The sequence below is a fragment of the Phaeoacremonium minimum genome (assembly GCF_000392275.1).
Source record: "Phaeoacremonium minimum UCRPA7 unplaced genomic scaffold PA7_03_scaffold_293, whole genome shotgun sequence".
NCBI lineage: Eukaryota > Fungi > Ascomycota > Sordariomycetes > Togniniales > Togniniaceae > Phaeoacremonium > Phaeoacremonium minimum.
In genome coordinates this window covers 91,079-110,973 of record NW_006921198.1, presented here as the reverse complement: position 1 = coordinate 110,973, position 19,895 = coordinate 91,079, and the positions used below count along the sequence as shown (strand labels likewise).

Sequence of the window (19,895 nt, the reverse complement as noted above, 5' to 3'; positions counted from 1 at the left end):
TGACAGTTTTTGAGGTCCTGGCCTATAGCCGTCATTTTTAGGTATGATTCCCACGTAGATGTATCATATTCACCGAGGTTGCCCAATGGACTGGCAAGCACCACTAAACGTATAAGTAACTCGTAAATTCTCGTTCCAATTTTTTTCTCTTGTCCGGGTCCTTTACAAGCTAATAGCTTATCGAAATTAAATGATAAACAATCGGCTGAGACGTCGTTGATTTTGAGGGTCACAGGTCTTCCCATATACAGGGACCAGATTCTGTCACCCATGAAGTAAGTATTTGGCAACCATATCTGAGCCTTGAATCAGTAAACTTAACCTATCATTTACCAAGCTTGCCCACAAAACCATTAGGCGAATCTGATCCTGTCTTTCTGTCGATTCTAATGCGTTGGGACTTATGTGCAGACCTGAGTCAAACACTAAGCGAAAGGATAGTCCTAGTGATTATCAACCATGTTTCTTGGAACAATTTAAGTGCCACTAGGTTCGAACCTGTATATAACCACCCAGTGCTTTCCATCCCATTATGATATTCAAGGGCGCCTAGTAGCTGAAACGCCTGGATGGATGAGATACCCCCCGGTTTCTCTAACTTGTCTTTGGCCATTGTGATGGCTTTCTCGTGCAAGGTCGATCTATCAGAGCCAGGGATGAAGAGTCTTTGTATATCAGGTCTTGTCTTATCCGCATATCGAACTCCTACGGCAAGCATTGTGAGGTGAAGGAAGAGCGAATAATATTCAGCCTTCGTATCTTCTTGATCTTGGTAAAACTCTTCAAGATGAACCAGGTGAATTGCGGAATTATGGCAAGCCCAAAACAAATCCATTAAGTAGTTATGTGTAGAAGGTGATATTTCTCTGACGATGAGACAAATTAGCCAATGAAGCTCAGAACGCTGAACTTTCACACTCGAGTTCAAGCTCGAGAGCAAGCTGACGCTGGTCGTCATTCCAAAGTGTCGTACATAGCCAGACACTAGGTCAAAATGAGCCGGTGCTCGGGTTAGTATCTTTATGATGGACAAGGGCACATCCACAACTGTATTCGGCTCGGTGCTCATGCTGGCGTCTTTCTCACTACACGCTCCACCATCGACCTGAATTTCAGGACTAGCATGATACGGAGGTGGTGGCTCTCCGTGAGCAGGAAGTAGATCGATAGCAGACAGATTAACGGCTGCTGCTCGTTCTGCCTCATGCCTCGTTGATGTTTGATGTTCTCGTAGACGCTGTTCTAGCAACTTAACACGCTGCGAAAGCATATTTTCCACTACTTTTGCAGAAGCTCGCCTATTTCAGTCAGTTGCATCTCTGCCTTTAACCCATGCCCAAGAGTAAAATACCGCTTGCGGCCATCTTTATCGTCAAAAATGCATTGATATCGATTCTCTTTACAATGCTTGCATTGTCTCTCACCGGCATCTTTGATACACTGCAGAACTTATTGGTCAATTTGCGCTGCCAATCGTAAATTTCATCTGGGTTTCGGGGCGTGGTGGAGCTAATTACAAGCGGGCGCAGGTACTCCGGAAGAAGCTAACATACGCGAATGCGACTCTTGCGGCAAGGGACACAAGCGGAAGTTGCGCGAGTTCGTTGTCTGGCAGGTATTTGTACATCCATTGTTCCTAATAAAATTGTTGAAAGCAAATCAAAGGTGAGATGATGAGACACATGTGAAGAATGTATGCTTATTTTATATTCTATGTCTGGACACATGATGTCGGAGTTGGTTTCCCTCATTGCTATGGCCCCCTCAAACCCCGCATTAGACGTAATATCAAGTTAGCCTACAGCTTTCGGACACTTTCCTGCTTGTCTCCATGGGGTTTTCCTCCAATCTGGATCAACGGCGTCGTTTATACTTGACCACGTAGTCGTTTAGATGACACCCCTTGCTAGGAAACGGTTTGGGATCTTCACCCACTTCGCACGCTGCATATCACAATCCATGGTCAGCAAGTAGGCTGCGTTTGAGCATTTCATTTACCAGGGCCTACCAAATACTCGCAAACATTTTTCCCAAGAGTGTCGTATGTACTCGTTGAGTTGAATCCTCTATCTAAATGATCGCGAAGCAGGAAATGTACTGCGGAATAGGCATTAGCAAAAGCGGCAATTACACAGCCTCATTCCATTTCAAACTCAATTCAAATCGTTTTCAAAGGGACAGATCTTACCAGCACGGATACCGGGGATCTCAAAGCGTTCTATTTTGCCGCCTTTATACTCCTCTTCAAGAAGTTCTTGAATTTTGGATATGGTGAGGAGAGAACGCAGCCAGTCCCATTCATCGTCATAGCGGACATAGAAGCCTACGTTTGCATCAGACGCTTTGTCGCCGGACCGCCCACCAACAACCCAGCCCAATGGACCGCGTGTCGATGGTTCAAACTTTTCGAGCGACACCGGATCTTTGGTTTCATAGCTTGGCTGATTGCGGGGGTAGTCGACTGTGTTCTGGCAAGGCGGTATGTCCACAACCTGATCGTTGTCCCATGGCAGAATGACGCGGTGCTGAACCAGACTTTGTGGCAAGAGTGTTACATAATATTCATAATAAATCTTGCCCTCGGACTGTCGTTGATCGTTGCCCAGGGTCCAACCAGGGCAACCCTGCAAGCCATTATCCATACACCAGCGATTGAACCTGGAACATCAAGTGATGATTTCGATACCAAGTTCTTGTTCTTTGTTTGCACGAAGACCCGCAGATCTACTGTTGCCACATCTTGGTTTCGGGGGTTGTCCTGGCAGTAGCCGTTGAGACTAAACTTAAAGCATGACAATTCTTTCACAGCCTCTCCTGCTGAATAGCGAATTTGCCGTTCTGTCCACTCGGCCTTTGCTTCTAGGTCCAACCCGCATAAATACACATGAAACTCGGCTTGGTAGCCTCCGACAGCAGTTAATCCCACTTTTGTTGTCGATGGTGGAGGCTTTCCACGGACACCAGTGACATGTACTCTATCTTTGCCCACTTCAGCCATTTTAATGCCTTCGAGCAGGGCTGTCACGTCGGAACCGTAGTACAGAGGCCCTTGGATCTCGTAGAGTAATTGTGACGCCACTGTTCCTATTGACACCTAAGATGTATTAGAGTTTGAATTGAATTGTACCGGTCTTTGACATGCCTCTCCCCCAGTGTCTCCCTGGTCTTTAGTTATGATACAGCTACCATCATTCAACAGTTCGGCGATCGGAAAGCCAAGATTCTCACAGTTGCTCAATAATTTCTTGAACCCCGAATAATACCCGCCTGTTTGACTCATGAGCAACTAGAGCATAATATTTGATTCAACACTGACCTGTCACATAGGCTGCACATTCAATTAGATGACCGCATATTAATGATCCAGCTATCTCGTCGAAGTCATTTTGCCGATCCCAACCATGCCACCATAAGCCGGCTTGAGAGTTGTTAACATTATTTTTTTCGTGCTTCAGAGACTGTAAATCATCATACCACCCACAGTAGGTGCAGCGTCTGCAACACGACCACATACAACGATATCTGCGCCGTGACGCAGAGCTTCCGCAATACCAGCTCCTCCAAGGTAGCACCTATGATGTGTAAATAGAGCGATAATCTTTCTTTCTGGCTATCAGATGAGTAAATAATAATGGACTCACTGTGCGTATATCGGGGTGTAACCCCAATTTTGTAAGACTTCCCCTGTCATCAGGCTTAGAAAGGCTTCCCCCTCTCCAATCAACTTGTTAACTGTGCCAGTGACTTCATCTCCCTCCACATAAGCCACGTGGAGGGGTAGATTCTGTTTCTTGACTTCGTCCTCAACCAAGCGGGCTAGTAGCCGTGTGTCACAAGCCCCTGCATTGACAGCTACCTTGATGCCCTTGCGGGAGATGTCAGGCAGTGCTGGTGCTAGGTTCTCCATGAAAGTTGGGTCAAAAAGCCCCATCGGCTCCTCCATAAGCTTGCCCTCAGCGCGTAAACGTTCATTATCTATCTTCTGTGCCCCGTGTAATGTCATAGTACACTCAGACAACCAGTCTCCGAAAATGACATCGATGTCGAGGGCAGCCAAGTCCTTGATGGCTCGCTGTCTGTCGCTAAATCCACCGGAGGCACCTGCAATACGCACGGCTCGCTTTTTGGAAGCATTACCGCTGGTGCTTGAGCTTTCCAAGGACATGACTACGCAGACTTGAAGGAAAGAACTGGAGGAAAGGCAAAGCTAAGTTCTCAAGCTTGAACACTTCACAGCCAACCACCAGTGTTGTAAAGAAGGGATTTATCGATTAAATAAACTTTTGTCTCACTTATAGTATTATCTAAATCTTCTGTGAGTATCGGTAGCTTACTCCGTTCGTGTTGCTTCATGATAGACTGCAGAATTCATCTCAGCAGCTAAGGAAGTTGAATTTCCTTGGGATTAATAGCACCCTTGTCAAATTCCGCGGCTGGGGTCATGGACGGTTAGGAAGGCACTGCATCTCATGTGGATTCAAATGTCAGTGTCGCTCACTTACTCATCGGCCATTTGCACTAACTCAAATAAGGCGGCCGGAAAACGCTCCCCGGAGAGGACGTATGACGTGTTGTTTGGCGCCCTACGAAATCTCCAGGCGGAAGTGCAGGGTGGAGTGAAGCTGGGGAAAATGTGGAACCGCTATTTAGATTTCCGATTTAGTGCCCATGATCGGATGCTCGGAGTCTCGCGATGAGACTCTTGTTCAAAGGAGACTATAACATGCCCAAAGAGGATGCAAATCATGTATCATGAGTTTTACAGAGTGACAAAGAAACTTTCAACTTTACATCTTACGCTACATTTGGATTAAAACTTCCACATTATATATCGCCATGCAGAACAAAGTCATTGCGATTACTGGGGCTGCATCGGGCATGGGCCTCGAGACCGCGAAGCTATTAGCATCTAAAGGTGCTAAGGTGTCGCTAGCAGATGTGCAAAAGGAAGCTCTCGAAAAGGTCGTCGGAGAAATCCAGCAAAGTGGAGGGTCGGCCATCGGGACTGTTGTGGATGTGAAAGATCGCGCCCAGGTGGAAAACTGGATCAAGAACACTGTCGAAATCTACGGCAAACTCGACGGAGCCGCAAATTTGGCAGGAGTTATTGGCAAGCATATCAACATAACACCACTGCAAGATATTGACGATAATGACTGGGACCTGGTGGTTGGTGTGAATCAAAAGGGACTACTAAATTGCTTAAGAGCACAGATCCCATATTTTAACGATGGCGGATCGATCGTCAACGCTGCCAGTGTGGCAGGTCTCATTGGGTTTCCAAGAAATGCAGCATATGTTGCAAGTAAGCACGCTGTGGTGGGCATGACAAAAGTCGCCGCGAAGGAGCTAGGTCCACGTCAAATCCGCTGCAATGCTTTCTGTCCGTGAGTATTGTAGAGCTTGAGAGGAACTCTCAACCAAACTTTCTGATACGAATAAACTGATACTTACCTAGTGGGCCAATTGACACACCAATGCTCCGCGAATCAGCTGAAATAAGGGGCGGCGGTGATTCGAATCTAGATTACCTGGCGTTGCGTCGCAAGGGTACTCCTAGAGAAGTTGCAAACTTAGTTGAGTGGCTGCTTTGCGATGGATCTACTTACATTACCGGGACTATTCAAACAATTGACGGCGGTTGGGTGTGTTGATGATGGATAGCTATTCACTTGCTTAGCTAGAATCCAGGACCTAGATAATGCATTGCATATATCATGGTCATGATGCGTTGATCACAAGAAATACACGTGCCATGAATCCATTCATATTCGGCTGATCCGAGAATACTACGTTTATGTCATGGCACGGAATGAATTGGGGCTACGGCCTACTAACAACTCCACATTTGATGGAGCACCTATGATCTGCGCAATGCCTCATGCTGGACTTTGATGCTAATTCCCGTACGCCTCCTGGAAATTGAACATCCAGCTTCCAGCCATGGGTTGCGGAGCGCATTGCAGACCATCGGCTAGAATTCCTATTGGTCGTACTGCTGTTTTCGGCATACTTGGCTCTCAGTATAAAGATATGAATGAAAGGGTCTGGGCTATTTCCAGCATCGAGTCAAGCAAATAGCAGTTTCCAAGACAAATTTTTATATACGCAGGAAGATGAATACAGAGCCTCTGATCCGTGTCACGGTGTGTGTCAACCGGAAAAAAGGCACCACGGAGGACGAGTTCAACAAGTATTGGGCTTACACCCACGGTCCACTCGCCACGGAATGGCTTCTGCGCTGCGGAATCGTTCGCTATGTTCAGGTGCGCACAAAGAGAGGAAATCAACTCTCACCAGAGGGAAACAATCTCTAGTATTTCTCTTACTGTATGTCTAACACACAGTGACATAGTACCATACTACCTCAGAACACAAAAGTCTTGCGAAGAAAATGTCTGAGGCAGTTAACTGGCCTAGCTGACTTTTACGTGCGCAAATATGAAGATTTTGAAGCAGTTTTTCTCGATCCAGAGTACGAGACGAAGATTCGCCCCGATGAGCAGAAATTGATCGATATGGACTCAATTGTTGTGACAGTCGGCGTCGAGTACATTGCAATTGATGATGGAAAGGTTGTCCAAGACCATTTCCGGACATTTTGAAACAACTCTAGTGGGGGCTTATTTTAGTGCATTGTATTCTCGTAGCTACAGGAAACAGGTGTGCTTCTCGTATTGATTATTGGCGGATTACGACCCCGGGTTCTAGCGGAAATACACTACCTGTTCCCCAATCAACGCTAAACCCAAGACCCGGGTGACTGGTTCGTTTGCCGGGGATGGAGTCATTGCTAAGGATACCGAGGCGGGGATTGATAGACCCTGCAGTTCACTCAGAGCGCGAGCGTTCAATCTGGCCCAAAACAGTCATGGGGCCGGATGCCCGGATCTTTGTTTTCCTACCTCTTCCTTCTTTAGGTTTTAAATAGGTATATACATTGAATTGACTCATGGAGAACGCTCAAGGCCTAGAGTAATTGTCGTTCGTCACTGTGCTTCCCATCCAAGATGGCGGCTGCGGTTGAAGACTCCGGCATGCATATTACTCACACTGATCATCAAGATCCCGAAAAGGCGGCTAGTACAGCAGGTGACATTGAACATGTCCACGATGTATCTCGCCAGCCCGAAACCGATACACAAGCAGATGCCAGCAATGGTCTGAATCTTCAGACCGCTTTGGCCTTCATTGTATGACTTGTTATCCTTGTTCCCGCTATTGCTAGAAATATTAGCGGATGTTAACGATAGTAAAAGGCACTATGTGGACAGTTCAACGCGTATGTCATGACAATGCTGATACCCGCGTCAGCATTAGCATATATTAATGCAGACCTTGGCCCGGACACAAACTACACCTGGATCACGATATCATGGCAACTCGGTGCCTCGGTAATTGTATCTGTTGGCGGCCGACTAAGTGATATCTTTGGGCGCCGGTATTTCATGCTCACAGGTTCCGTACTCGGAATCATTGGGTGCGTTGTGGGCGCTACAGGTCAATCCATCAATCAGATGATTGCTAGTGGTGTTATATTTGGTATTGCATCAGGTTTCCAGGAGATGGCATATGCTTGTATCCAAGAGATTTTGCCCAATAAGCATCGCATGGTTGGCGTTGGTGAGATATCTGGTTATTTCAAGGGTTTAGGCCGGAGCTGATCTGTGTCATAGGCATATTCGACATAAGCCTTGTAATCGCATACATGAGCCCCGTAATCTCCTATGCTTTCATAGGTTACACCTCCATCAGTTGGCGAGCCTCTTATTGGTACATGTTCTCATTTCACACTGCTATGGCAGTTCTCCTGTTCTTTTGCTATAAGCCACCGGATTTTCACATGAAGCACCGTTATGATGGCAAGACAAAAAGACAGCTACTCTCAGAACTCGATTATGTTGGACTCGTGTTTTTCGCCGGCGCCAGTACGTTGATTTTGCTTGGTATCAACTTCGGCTGGCGTAAGTATCCATGGAATCATCCTGCAGTCATTGCCCCAATTGTCATTGGGTTCTGCTCTGCTGTCGCCTTGGGATTCTGGGAAGCAAGACCCAGCGTAAAGTACCCACTACTTCCGCCAAAGTTATTCAAGAAGATCCGTGGGTATGTCGTCACATTAGAAGTTCTTCGAACGCTCAGGCCTGTCCGTTATGCTGATGATCTCCACAGTTTTGTCATGGTGATTATCGTTTGTTTCGTGGGTGGCATGCTTTACTATAGCATGAATGTCCTCTGGCCACAACAATCCGCCCAATTCTTCATACCCGCAGATGAACCCATAATCCGTGGCGTCTATTCATCAATCTTTCCTTATGGTGGTCTACGTACGTATCATGTAAAACCCTCGTCAACATCAGCCAACTAAGCTAACAACTTTGTGTTTCAGTGGGGGCGGTAATCATGGTCGTTTTCTGTTCCAGAGTAGGCCATGAGAAGTGGCAGCTTGTCGGTTTCATGATAGCCCAAACTGCTTTGATTGCATCTATGGCGTCAGTGGGCATTAATGATCGAGCACAAGCAATTTGTACCGTATTCTTCGGCGCCGCGATGATCACACCACCACAGCTCATATCCTTCACCATGCTCTCCCTGGGACTAGACGACCAAACTGATATGTAAGATAAAGACCGACATAAAATAGTCAGAATTTTTACTAACCATGTTATAGCGGAATTGCAGTGGGACTTGCCGGCACATTTCGTTTATTAGGTGGCGCCATCGCTACAGCAATCTACACTGCTATCATGACGAATCGCTTTAATGAGGTTATTGTCGGGCGAATTGGTCAAGTTGCTGATAATTATGGTGTTGATAGTGTTGCACTTCTGGCTGCGGCAAAGGTCAACACAGCAGCAGCATACGCTCGCGTGCCTGGTATCAGTGATGCCGTGAAGGCAGCTGCCGCTTTAGCTGTTAAGTTATCATACGTGTCGGCTTTCAAACTAGTGTACCTAGTTGCCATCGCTTTTGGAGGGCTCTCTATTATTGCCGCTTTCTGTACGATCAGCACGGATACGAGCCTCAAGAATGATAGCCGTGCCGTCCATTTGAAGAATGAGGTAGATATCATCGATGAGAAGACAGTAGACTAAGGATTCGCGATGTCTAAGGAACAAATCTTGAAGTAAGAGAGTTGTCAAGCTTGCACGGAGGATTCAATCTCACAACAGGGGTTAGGTAAAACTGCAATCGAACCATGCTTAAGAGTCTTAATGCTGCATAATCCTCTTATGCGAACATGTCTAATGTGACCTCGTATATCCTAATCGAACTGAGCCCTTCTTGAAACGTCCTGGATCAACACGATCAAACCCCTGTCTATATGCATCTCTAACTACGTTTTGAAAGTCCCTTCAATTCATGTTCAACCATTTCGATAGCAATGTCGTTGCCACTTGAATACTATGGGTGTGGAGCGGCTTGTAGCTTTCCTCTTTTCAATCGCTGCTCCCGTTTGTGTAACAGACGTATTGCGAAGGCCGTCGCAATCAATGCCACTGCAAGTACAATCATGCTAGGATAGCCTTTCGGGTAGGCAGGTGCCTCAACTTGCTGCCAGATGATTAATGGGAGCCATGCTTGAATCTATATCTCTCAGAGTTAGAAGGTATTCTTTGACTGGGAGAGTGAAGTAGAAGGACAACGCTGTCAGAATCGTGTCGAGACTAACATCCACCATTTGGCAGGTATTATCCCGAAGTATTTGAAACATAGCCCAGAGAGGTGGATATAAACACCGAAACTTGCTTACAACGTATGCCATTTGATTCATTGATCCTGTGACAAGAGCCCTTTCTTCATTGTCATCACTGCAAATTTCGTGAGCCCATGCAAACGTAAGTCCGCTGATGCCACCTCCGAAGCCGCATAGCAGAAAGCTAGCCCATTTCAGACCATTTGGAATGTTCCAAACTGTAAGACATATGTATGCAAATATCTTGACAAAACCCGAAAATATGATAGCTGGCCATCGAGCGCCACGGAATAGGCTGTCAGATGTCCATGCATAAATGAGAGTGGTAATAATGCTAATTACTTCGGTTATTGTCGGATAGATGTTGATTTCTCGGATGCTGTATCCTTCCGCTTTGAGCCATAGGGGAAAGGCTGGCTGTGAACTTCCACCATTGCCATTGTTGAAGAAAATATAGAGCAAGACCAGCGTATAAATGTGCCAACTCGAAAAAATCTTTCGAAATTTTGCTTTGGTGTATGGTGCGCGTTGCGCTCGTCCTTCAAGTTCCATTCGCCTTTTTGCCAGTAGAACTTCATCTGGAGTGAAGTACCACGCTCGCGTTATCTCTGGTACATCTGGCAGGAAAAAGAAACCAGACACAGCGATCGGCAGTGACACCACGGTATTGGTAATGAAAAGCCACTGCCATCCGTGGAAACCATGGACGCCGTCGAGATTGTGAGCTCCAGCCATCAGATAACCGGACACCATTGAACCAACATTACCCATAGCATGAAAGAGACACGAGCGTTTAGCTAGCTCATCTTTGCGATACCATGATCCAATAATATATTGCATACCAGGATAGAAAGTACTCTCTGCTAGACCTATGAAAAACCGTAGAACATAGATTTGAGTTGCATTCTGGCACTTGCAGAGGAGGATAGTCAGAACAGACCAAGTCACCTGGCACAGAGTCAGCAATTTGTTCATCATTCAACGGGTGATAGATATCAACCTCGCAGCACGGAATCCAGATTCCAGGACGGAACCGTGTAAGCAGAATATTGCTGCAATGAGTTAGCTACTTTACCGGTAAGCACTACGATAAAGTATATTACCTAGGAATTTCTCCGATAACGTATCCTACAGTCCAACAAACTTGCATATAGTTGAGTTGGTTTCCATACAGGTTTAGATCTTCCTTCATGCCAGACACGAAAGCATTGTTAATGTTGACCTGTTGATATATTAGATGGGAAATGATACGTTCTGCGATACATGACTCGTACCTGGTCTAGATATTTGATGAAGTAACCGAGTGATGCAAGCGTCATCAAGACGATGTCAAGTTTGAAAAGGAATCGACGCTCTTCCGGGGATTTGTCAAAAGTGTCCCAGAGATAAGACCTCCACGACCTTTGAGGCGACTCTTTCACTTCGCTCGGAGCTGTGTGCGCTTGGTTGACCTCGTTATCTTTTGTCGGAGACTGTGCCACAGACGAGGAGGAAGCCTTAACCACTTCCTGTTCCTCAAAAGGTTTGGATGAGTTTGTCATGTCTTCTTGATCATCTATGTTTACTGGTTCGTACGTATGAGAATTACGCAGAGCGAAGATGCCGGCTTTAATGGAGTGAAGAAGCGTCCCAAGGGGGGAGCCAACATCTCGTCTGCGCTCTGTATCGCTGTTGGTAGACATTCTGACCTTTCTTCTCTTATCCCTCTGGAGGCAATATCACTAAACATTGGTATAATAGCTGCAGGCAAGGTTGTATCACAGCGGAGGGAGCCCTTTCGTCATTGATCCCAAGACTCTGGGCATGCAACAAAACCGAGAATTGCGGCTCGCCAAGATTGATCCTCCTCAACAACAATATAGTGTATTGCAACTGTTGAGCAAGGGGATGTATGATGATATCCTCAGCAGTCATGAATAGACACGCAATCCGTGCCTGAAATCATCCGAGGCGGTACATTATTCGGCGCGATTGAACGGGCAAAGATAACTGTGAATACTTTGAACACAGACTAAGTAACACTGCCGAGTTGTTGTGGGCTTGGCCAATTGCCAAGGTTCGAGATGTTTGTTCCTCACTAAGAGACTGAATCACTAGCGGGGAAGCTTGGTCAGTAACTATGACACCAGAGGACTGCAGGTCACGCCATCACTTGGCAAGTGGGTGTTAAGCATCAGTGCAGCTGACTGAATTCACCTTATGTAGCAATTTCTTAGGGTCGGTCACGTCATCACAAGTGACCAAACAGAAGGCAGTGATGAAATGAAAGAGGAACAACACTTGGAATTGGGATGCTAAACACTACCTACCAGTATTATAAATTGACTCACCAGGATAGTCTGGGCGCAAGTTGTCAAAACTCTTACGAGAAGTAATGACCTGGAATGGTTTATTAACACCTCTGGCAACAGCTGCAGTCGCGATCAACAAATTAGCAGAGGTGATTCCACCTGCGCATCACGTGTCTGTTGATGATGCCAAGCTAGCTAAGCCAAGCCTTCGGTAGTTCTTTTTGCAGTGAAAGCTTCTATTTTGTTGCCTGCAGCAATGTTGCTCCATCCCGACCGTATCATCAACACCGGACCAAGATGAAGCTCGTCCATGGATGATAACGACTACTTGTCTATCACCACCAACTCTGGGGTGAGCTCAGCCAGTCAGCATGACCCGCCCGAGCTCGTAGCAGAGGAGGGACAAGGAATGGTCGGTGGAGAACATCTCCGGGCTCAGCAGCCTGACCTGACTACTTCTCGACACTCGCAAGCAGCACCTTTCTTAGCTTCAACTTTTGTCTATCCAACCCTAGATGACCCCACAAAGCAAGTGAGGCTCGTGCGATTTGATTTGGTCGCCCAGCCAGACACAGCGCCAATCCGTTGCACCCTGTCAGCAAGCAGCCTGGAGGAAGCATCTAAGACTAGCTACAATGTTCTCTCGTATTGCTGGGGTACAGCCTCATTGTTTAAACCAATCTACGTCAACGGGCAGCTCCATCACATAACAACGAATCTAGAAGCTGCATTACGCAGTGTAATGAACTCATATCATGATGTCCAAGTCTGGGCTGATGCACTCTGTATCAATCAAGCGGATATCGTCGAGAAAGCATTCCAGGTGGATATGATGGCATCGATCTTTTCCAATGCCGCACTCTGTATCATCTGGCTGGGCAATACATCAGCCAAGGTATCTTCGGATCCAAATGTCATACATGAGCCAGATGCAATAAAGGCGTTCGCCCTGCTAGAGTCCCTTGCTCGGAACGAGCACTACACGCGACCAGGAAACAACGAAGAGGGTTCGCTTGGGCCGTTGATGAAATTGCAGTGGTGGCACCGTATTTGGACTGTCCAAGAAGCTGTTTTACCGTCGAATTGTATCGTTAGATGTGGGCAATTGACAATATCATGGACGTCCGTGATTGAAGCATCAACGAATTTCCGAAATCACCTTTACACAATGTGCTGCAACCGCGCGGTGGGGAGCTTGAAGGAATTCCACCGCAAAATTGCGGAGATTGAAGTGACTCGAAGGGAATCAGTATCTGCCGAAGGCATGAATATGGTTAGGTCTCTACAAGGATTTCAGGATCGAGGATCTTGGGACTCGCGTGACAAAGTCTATGGTTTGTTGGCCCTTGGGGCGAGACAGCAAACCGGCGTTACTGTCGCTGCAGGGTTGAAAGCAGACTACTCTATGAAATGTCAGGACGTATTTCTCGACACAGCTTGGAGGCTGACGGAACACACGAAGAGTCTAGATATCTTGTTGCGCACTCGGGAATATAACAGGCTCCCTGATCTCCCATCATGGGTTCCTGACTGGAGGGCTACACTAGATCGCCACAGAGGTCGAGAGCTACTTAGATGGCATGCGTGGGCTCTTCATAGTGCCTGTGGCGGGCTTGGCACAAACTTTGGAGTGGCTGGTACTTTAAGTGCTCCTCGCATACTTCAGCTCTCCGGAGTCAAAGTCGACGATATTGCTGTAGTCGGTAATCCCTGTCAAGACCCTAGAGCTTTCTCCATCCCGCCAGAAGGTGCTATTGTCATGAACTTTCCCGATCGGCTTTGGTGGCGCCTCACTGAGGAAACATGCGGAAGCAATGCAACTTATCCTGTTGGGTCAATCGGTTATTCCGAAGCTTTCATGCGTGTTTTAGCTCTTAACTGTCTGGAAGACTCCTACGATGCTAATTCAGGGATTGTATACCGTCGTATTGCCCCCGAAGATGTCGCGACTTGTATGCGTGAGGTACGGTCTTCCAAGCAGCACAGCACATACTTTAAATCTAAGATGATCAATCGTCGGTTCTTCATAACCAAAAGCGGTCTTATCGGAACAGGTCCTGTAGATATTTCCATAGGAGACTCCATATTTGTGCTCTTTGGCGCAAATTTCCCTCTAGTCTTACGCAAGCCTCCATCGTTGCCACAGGATCTGAGGGCAGAACCACGCCGGCATTATTTCTATAACTTCATTGGGGATACCTATGTACATGGCGTCATGGATGGAGAATATGCTCAGAAGGCTCAGGAAGAAATGGTTTGTCTTATTTAGCGTATCATAAAGGGGAAAAAATGGCAATGGAATGCTGCTCCCCGCAATACTCACGAACCAACCGCCGGGTATGAGGCTTATATGCCAGAAATTCTCTAAGTCACACCTTGATTCAAGTCACGAAGTGGATAGTATTGCTCTAGGAAAGAAAACTGAACAAAGTTATGTCTGCCGCTCAAGCTCTTCCATCATCTCCTTTGTGAGGAGCCTTTCTTCTTCCTGATATACAGCAAATCTCCCTCCCCCCATAGACTCAATAATTTCATTGATTTCTGTCATCAACTGCTCTGCTTCAACTCTCTTTGAATGCCCTTGCCCCCATAATGCCTTCGCAATTATCCTCCGTGCATTGATGGCTTGAGGAGAGGCTTTCCCCAAGCGCTCCTGCGCATCCATCCATGCGCACACTGGACGCTCAGTATTCTCCGCCTCCGAGTATTTACCAACTTTGACTAAATATTCTGCGAGCACTATACAGCAGAGTCAGCAGATGCTTCAAAATGGAATTGAAAGAGCTGGAGAAAACACCCTTTGACATAAGTCAAGTGGAATTTCCCGACTCGGCTAAGTCTTGCTCTCAAGCAGTAAATAGTGCGGTGAACAGACAGGAGACTGGGAGTATCGTACTATGCCTTGGTACTACATTTGATTTGTCTGCTTTCTCTACTAGCATACGAAGGGTTGCCTCAGTTTCCGGGAGGCCTAGCTCATTCTGAAATACGTAGATCGCTTGCCACAGACTATTCCAACGCTTATAATCTAGTTCATATAATGGAGTCGGATCTGCGGCGGCTTCTTCTTTTCCTAACTTCTCATGGAGCAATTGCAGCAGAAGGTGGAACTTCTCTTCGTTGGTGGCATTACTTTCTGGGTCAATTGGTAGGTCTCCAAGCTCTGAGTCCGAGAAGTTGCCCAGAAAGTTGCGGCTGATGCAATAGGTAATGCTATCCCAGAACCGATTTACCGGCACAGGCGCTTCCCAAGAGAATGATTGTGCCGGTGCGGATTGGCCGACGTTGGCGGTAGAGTATCGAACTTCGGTGCTAGTCATCATGAAAATCAAAGGTCTTCGAGCTAAGTAGACGAGGTGCGATGGCTCGACAGCTTGTATGCTGCTATTATAATTAACATCACCTTGCTCGTTTATTTATCAAGACAGAAATGTAGGTGCCTGGATGTTGGTGCGCGAGGGGTTCAAAGTTACCTAGCAACAGCACACGCTCAAGTAAATTGAGCCAATGAAAAAGCATTCAGCTATCATGGGCAACACTTCCCAGAAGAGTAGGTCAATTGCAGTCAGATCATTAGCCAGGCAACTAGTCTACAGCAGGTCATCCGTCCAATATCCCATCATCAATTACAGGAGGTACAACCTAATGTCATCTCCGTAGTGTTCCCTGAGCAACTTGCGATTCTTCGCCCTCAACACAACCATAGTTACAACTGCCATCGCCGCGCATACAGCACTAAAGCTAGCACTACTTCCCAGCCCTATGAGATGACAATTGGGCACTAGCTTTCTCAAGGCTTTACAAGAAGAAGACCCGGAGATCATCATTGGTGGGCGTGCTTATGATCCAGCTCCTTTCACCGCCTTCTGCATGTATCATGGCGTGGAGGTTGCTCCCGCACAGCACATGGGAAAGATCATGGAGTGCCGTGGACAATGTGCAGTACTTAAGGGCCGTTCAATGATTGCAATGATGCGCAAAGACTCCTTTGACCTGACTCTCTTGAACCCGTTGGAGCGCTGCACGCCACTAGCTGTAGCTGCACACTCGCTGTATGAGAAAGCGCGACCAGATCAGCTTCCTGACCCTGGTGGTGTGCTACACCTCAACACAGCCAAATACGAGCTGCTTGCAGATGGCCGTACAACGAGATGCAGCGGCACTCGGTTTGTACCCACTCCAGTATATCAAGTCAAGCTCGAGGGTGTTGCCAAGGTCGGTCATCGTGCTATCTTTATTGGTGGCTTTCGTGACCCGATCTTGATTGCCGGTTTGGACGACCTTCTCGACAGAGTACGGTCCTATACCAAAGGTATCTTCCCTGAGCTTGACACATCCGACACTTGCCGGCTGCTTTTTCACGTGTATGGGCGTGATGCCATCATGGGACCGCTGGAGCCGACTCCTGTGCCGGCACATGAAGTCGGCGTGCTCGGTGAAGTAGTAGCCCCAAGCGCCGCGAAGGCGATGGCTATTTGCAACAGTGCACGAGTCTCATGTCTACGTCTCCCCTTTTCCTGGTATTCTAGCCACAACAGGAAACTTCGCCAGTCCGCTTAGCCCTCATGAGCAGGACGCAGGGGAGGTCTTCCGCTTTAGTCTCTACATCTCATGGATGTAGATGACGCAACCGGACTGTTCCCCATCCGCAGCTACGAGGTTGGTCCGGAACGTACACGCGAGATGCCGCATATGGCACAGAATTCTATGAGCTCAAGAACTTTGTTGGTGCTGACCCACTCCCCATCAGCAAGCCCCCAATGACCCTTTCTTGATGATTCTCATGTCTGATATCCCCGATTAGCCAAGAAGCGGGTCCCTTCATCCACTGCCCCTTTGTCTGCCATTGCTTCCGTGGTACGACACAAGAACAGTGGTCCCTTCGAGCTGACATTCGACGTCATGTTCGACGATGATGCGCACTTCCGTCGGGTGCGCAATGCTGATCCGCTAAATAACGACGTCATTTGCCGTTTATACCACATCAAGCCAGAGGACATTGTTGTAAGCATGTATTTTGAAGCTGCGCTAGCTTGGAAGTGCACCATTCGGCGGCCCTGGGCTCAAGGCAGTGTTGGCGAGCGGGATACTCTCGGCACTGCCCAGCATGCACCCCTCCTCGGTATTGTGGTGCCACCTTTGGAAGAATAGATTAAGAAAGCGCCTACTCGTGGCCGACATGTTGTGTAAACAGAGAGGTGGGGGTACCGATACTACTAATTTACCTGTACAAGAAGTTCAGAAATTCCTGAGACTCGGGGCATACCAATTTATTTTGAAATCGCAGCATGGTGAAACAAAACTTCTGTCACTCATTATCATCACAAGTGCTCCGAGACTACCTCTAACTAGATTCAATTGCGTCAGTTGTGAACCAACTCTTACTCCCTTGGTAAGAATTTCTCCCAGTCCTGGTTTTTCATCCACTCTTTCACGGGCATTAGCCGTACAGGCACTCCCAGATCCATCGGCTTCACAACAGTCTTGTCGACCTTTGCTCCGTCATATCCAAACTCAATGCAGAAGCCTATCATTTCTTCACGTGCTAGCTGAAGCTCAGAATCACCTAGGTCGAAATTAGGTGCGCTGTCCACAAACTGAATGTCTTTCTCCAAAGTCTGAGCTAGGAGCTTAGCAATTTCTTGAAGGCTTAGCCATTCATTGACGCCAATGAGCTTCTTGCCAGGTTCTGCTTCAATCAAAGCTGCTACGAGGGCGCCGGTGTCTTGTACAACAGAGTACCAAGGAAAGACCAGCGTGGTGATTGGTTCCACGTTCGATGCGATGAGGCTGTCCCCCGTTTTGTTCTATCAAAGATTTTAGTTAACTGAAGGAGAGTATGAGATGAAGCAATGACTATAGCTAGAAACATACCAGTTTAGGGCAAAAGAGAGGCCCGGCCTGCAAGTTCTCGAGATAAAACCCAGCATAGAAAGTACTGGTCTTCTTCCAGAGATCCGGGTATGTTGACTTGCCATATTCCTCTGCAATTGCTTTGCTATCGGAATAGTAGACGTGGGCATATTTGCCACCGCTTAGCTTGCTCATATACGGAAGTGTGGAGAAGATGAATCTCTCAAGTGTGCTGACTCTAGCGGCAGCGTCGATGATGTTTTTGTTTTGCTGGGCTTCGTAATCTCTGATGTAAAACCCAGCGCCTGCATCAGATGCGGCAGCTTTCTCGCGCAACGTGGAATTCATCATAGAGTGTAAAAAGTCAGTCACGCTGAAGATGATCGTTGCACCATTGAAGGCCGCGTCAAGTGAGTGTGGTTTATCGAAGTCACCTGTCACCACTTCGACTCCTTGTGATGCAAGTGATAATGCCTTGGTTGATGACGTGTTTCGAGTTACAGCACGAATTGTGAAGGGTGGAGGTGACAGAGAGAGGAAGTGTGCAATGACTGAGCCACCCTGATTGCCTGTGGCACCAAGGACGACGAGGAGAGGTTTTGTAGAGGACATGATGATTTGTCTGAATTAGTTTGAACGGTAGAAGTGCAGGGAGAAGATGCAAGTGTGCCAACATGGATTGATTGGGTTCAATGTTGGTTTATATAGGCGATTGCATAAAAATGTCACAGGGCAAAGTAATCTATTCAGGGTCGACTCTGCCTCGTTGGTCGGAGGGATTAGACCAAGGTAGTGTTCGTGAAGCCGTGTTAGGCTTAGTTCCCACCAAGACCATTGTGGGCAAATGCTACCAAAGATAGAAACGCGTCGCCACAGAATTCCGGCGTTTTACCGTGGAAAGCCTCCGCAAATTCATGGTATGATTTGAGCTGTTCACCGACTTCTTCGCCGCATCTGGCGTGAGCTTTATAGATCCACGCCTGTGGGGACTCTGCCATCCATAATCCGGGTCGAGAGTCAAATGGTAGTGATTCCATGAATAGCCAATTGGAGCAATATCCATACTTGTACCCGAATGCCGACAAATTGAGTGCGTATGCCATGAACACGGTTCGCCTAACACCTGCCCAACGAATTAGCATAACAAAAGCTAGACGTCCAAGAAATGAAATATATCAAGTTGATCGATGCAGAGTACATCGCACCTTGCAGTTTCATATTGAGGTCTCGAATGTATAAAAGCTCATGGTCAAGGGTTAGAAAAGAAATGTGCTTACTTTCTCCTAATAGCCAATCTTGCCACGGAGACTGGCTTTTTGGCATTCCAGCATCGACAAAAGCCAGCAACATTTGCGTCCAATCAGACAAGATTTGAAATGACTTCTCGGCCTCTTCCTGCTCAGTTGGAGAAGGCGAGAAGATAGACGCGGCCAGATGAACCAGGAGAGCTTGAAGTGCTGTAAGAGCTTCTTTCGGCGAGACAGTTTGAATCTCGATCTGAATTAGGCACTTGAAGCTTTCGGATTTTACACCCTTCGCATTATTCTCTGTAAGGGACGTAAAGTGGTTACATATACTAGGTAGCCGTAACTTGGGATGTACGAATATCGCAGGCCTTCCCGCTCTGACGAGCTGCGGTACCGTGTCAAAACCTAGTCTTGTGATTTCGAGGCAATTATCGTGGCCGGGGTCACAGATTGCTGGGTCAACATAAGGATCTCTGAGTTTGATCGTTCTCATGATACAGACCCCCAAGGAATCGCAATTCGATAATTGAAACCCAAACGTAAGTACCTTTTCAGACTCTGTAGGCGGGGCTTTCAGAGGTTCCAACTCATACACACAGTCGAGGCTTCTCTGGGAACAACGAACGCATTTTGGCTTTTGGACTACGCATTTCCGTTTCGCATTAGTACAGTTCGCGCAGGCTTTGCGAAGTGTTGTCATTTTCCAACTAGGTGTGGATGGATTTGGCTGGTTGTATATACATTCGGAGATACATAGCTTGATGCTTTGGGAGATTCAGGGCGATGAAAGACTGTTGGAAGAGTTGT

At 47.2% G+C, this 19,895-nt stretch overlaps 4 protein-coding genes across 4 annotated transcripts; 2 read left to right on the top strand and 2 right to left on the bottom strand.

Moving 5' to 3' along the window:
• Positions 1–3,367: 3,367 nt before the first annotated feature.
• Positions 3,368–3,943, bottom strand: UCRPA7_3913 (putative duf1446 domain protein; the record flags this gene model as incomplete). The annotated part of the gene is made up of 3 exons (XM_007916454.1): positions 3,368–3,418; positions 3,482–3,572; positions 3,642–3,943. 3 exons carry the CDS (start codon positions 3,941–3,943, stop codon positions 3,368–3,370), a joined length of 444 nt encoding a protein of 147 aa, XP_007914645.1.
• Positions 3,944–8,583: 4,640 nt separating this feature from the next.
• On the top strand, positions 8,584–9,095 carry UCRPA7_3912 (putative trichothecene efflux pump protein; the record flags this gene model as incomplete). The annotated part of the gene is made up of 2 exons (XM_007916461.1): positions 8,584–8,618; positions 8,672–9,095. 2 exons carry the CDS (start codon positions 8,584–8,586, stop codon positions 9,093–9,095), a joined length of 459 nt encoding a protein of 152 aa, XP_007914652.1.
• A 6,799-nt stretch (positions 9,096–15,894) lies between these two features.
• UCRPA7_3911 (putative caib baif family enzyme protein) lies at positions 15,895–17,139 on the top strand (the record flags this gene model as incomplete). The annotated part of the gene is made up of 2 exons (XM_007916453.1): positions 15,895–16,300; positions 16,793–17,139. 2 exons carry the CDS (start codon positions 15,895–15,897, stop codon positions 17,137–17,139), a joined length of 753 nt encoding a protein of 250 aa, XP_007914644.1.
• A 230-nt stretch (positions 17,140–17,369) lies between these two features.
• UCRPA7_3910 (putative -like family protein) lies at positions 17,370–18,192 on the bottom strand (the record flags this gene model as incomplete). Its single annotated transcript, XM_007916464.1, has 2 exons — positions 17,370–17,795; positions 17,863–18,192. 2 exons carry the CDS (start codon positions 18,190–18,192, stop codon positions 17,370–17,372), a joined length of 756 nt encoding a protein of 251 aa, XP_007914655.1.
• Between the last annotated feature and the right edge of the window lie 1,703 nt (positions 18,193–19,895).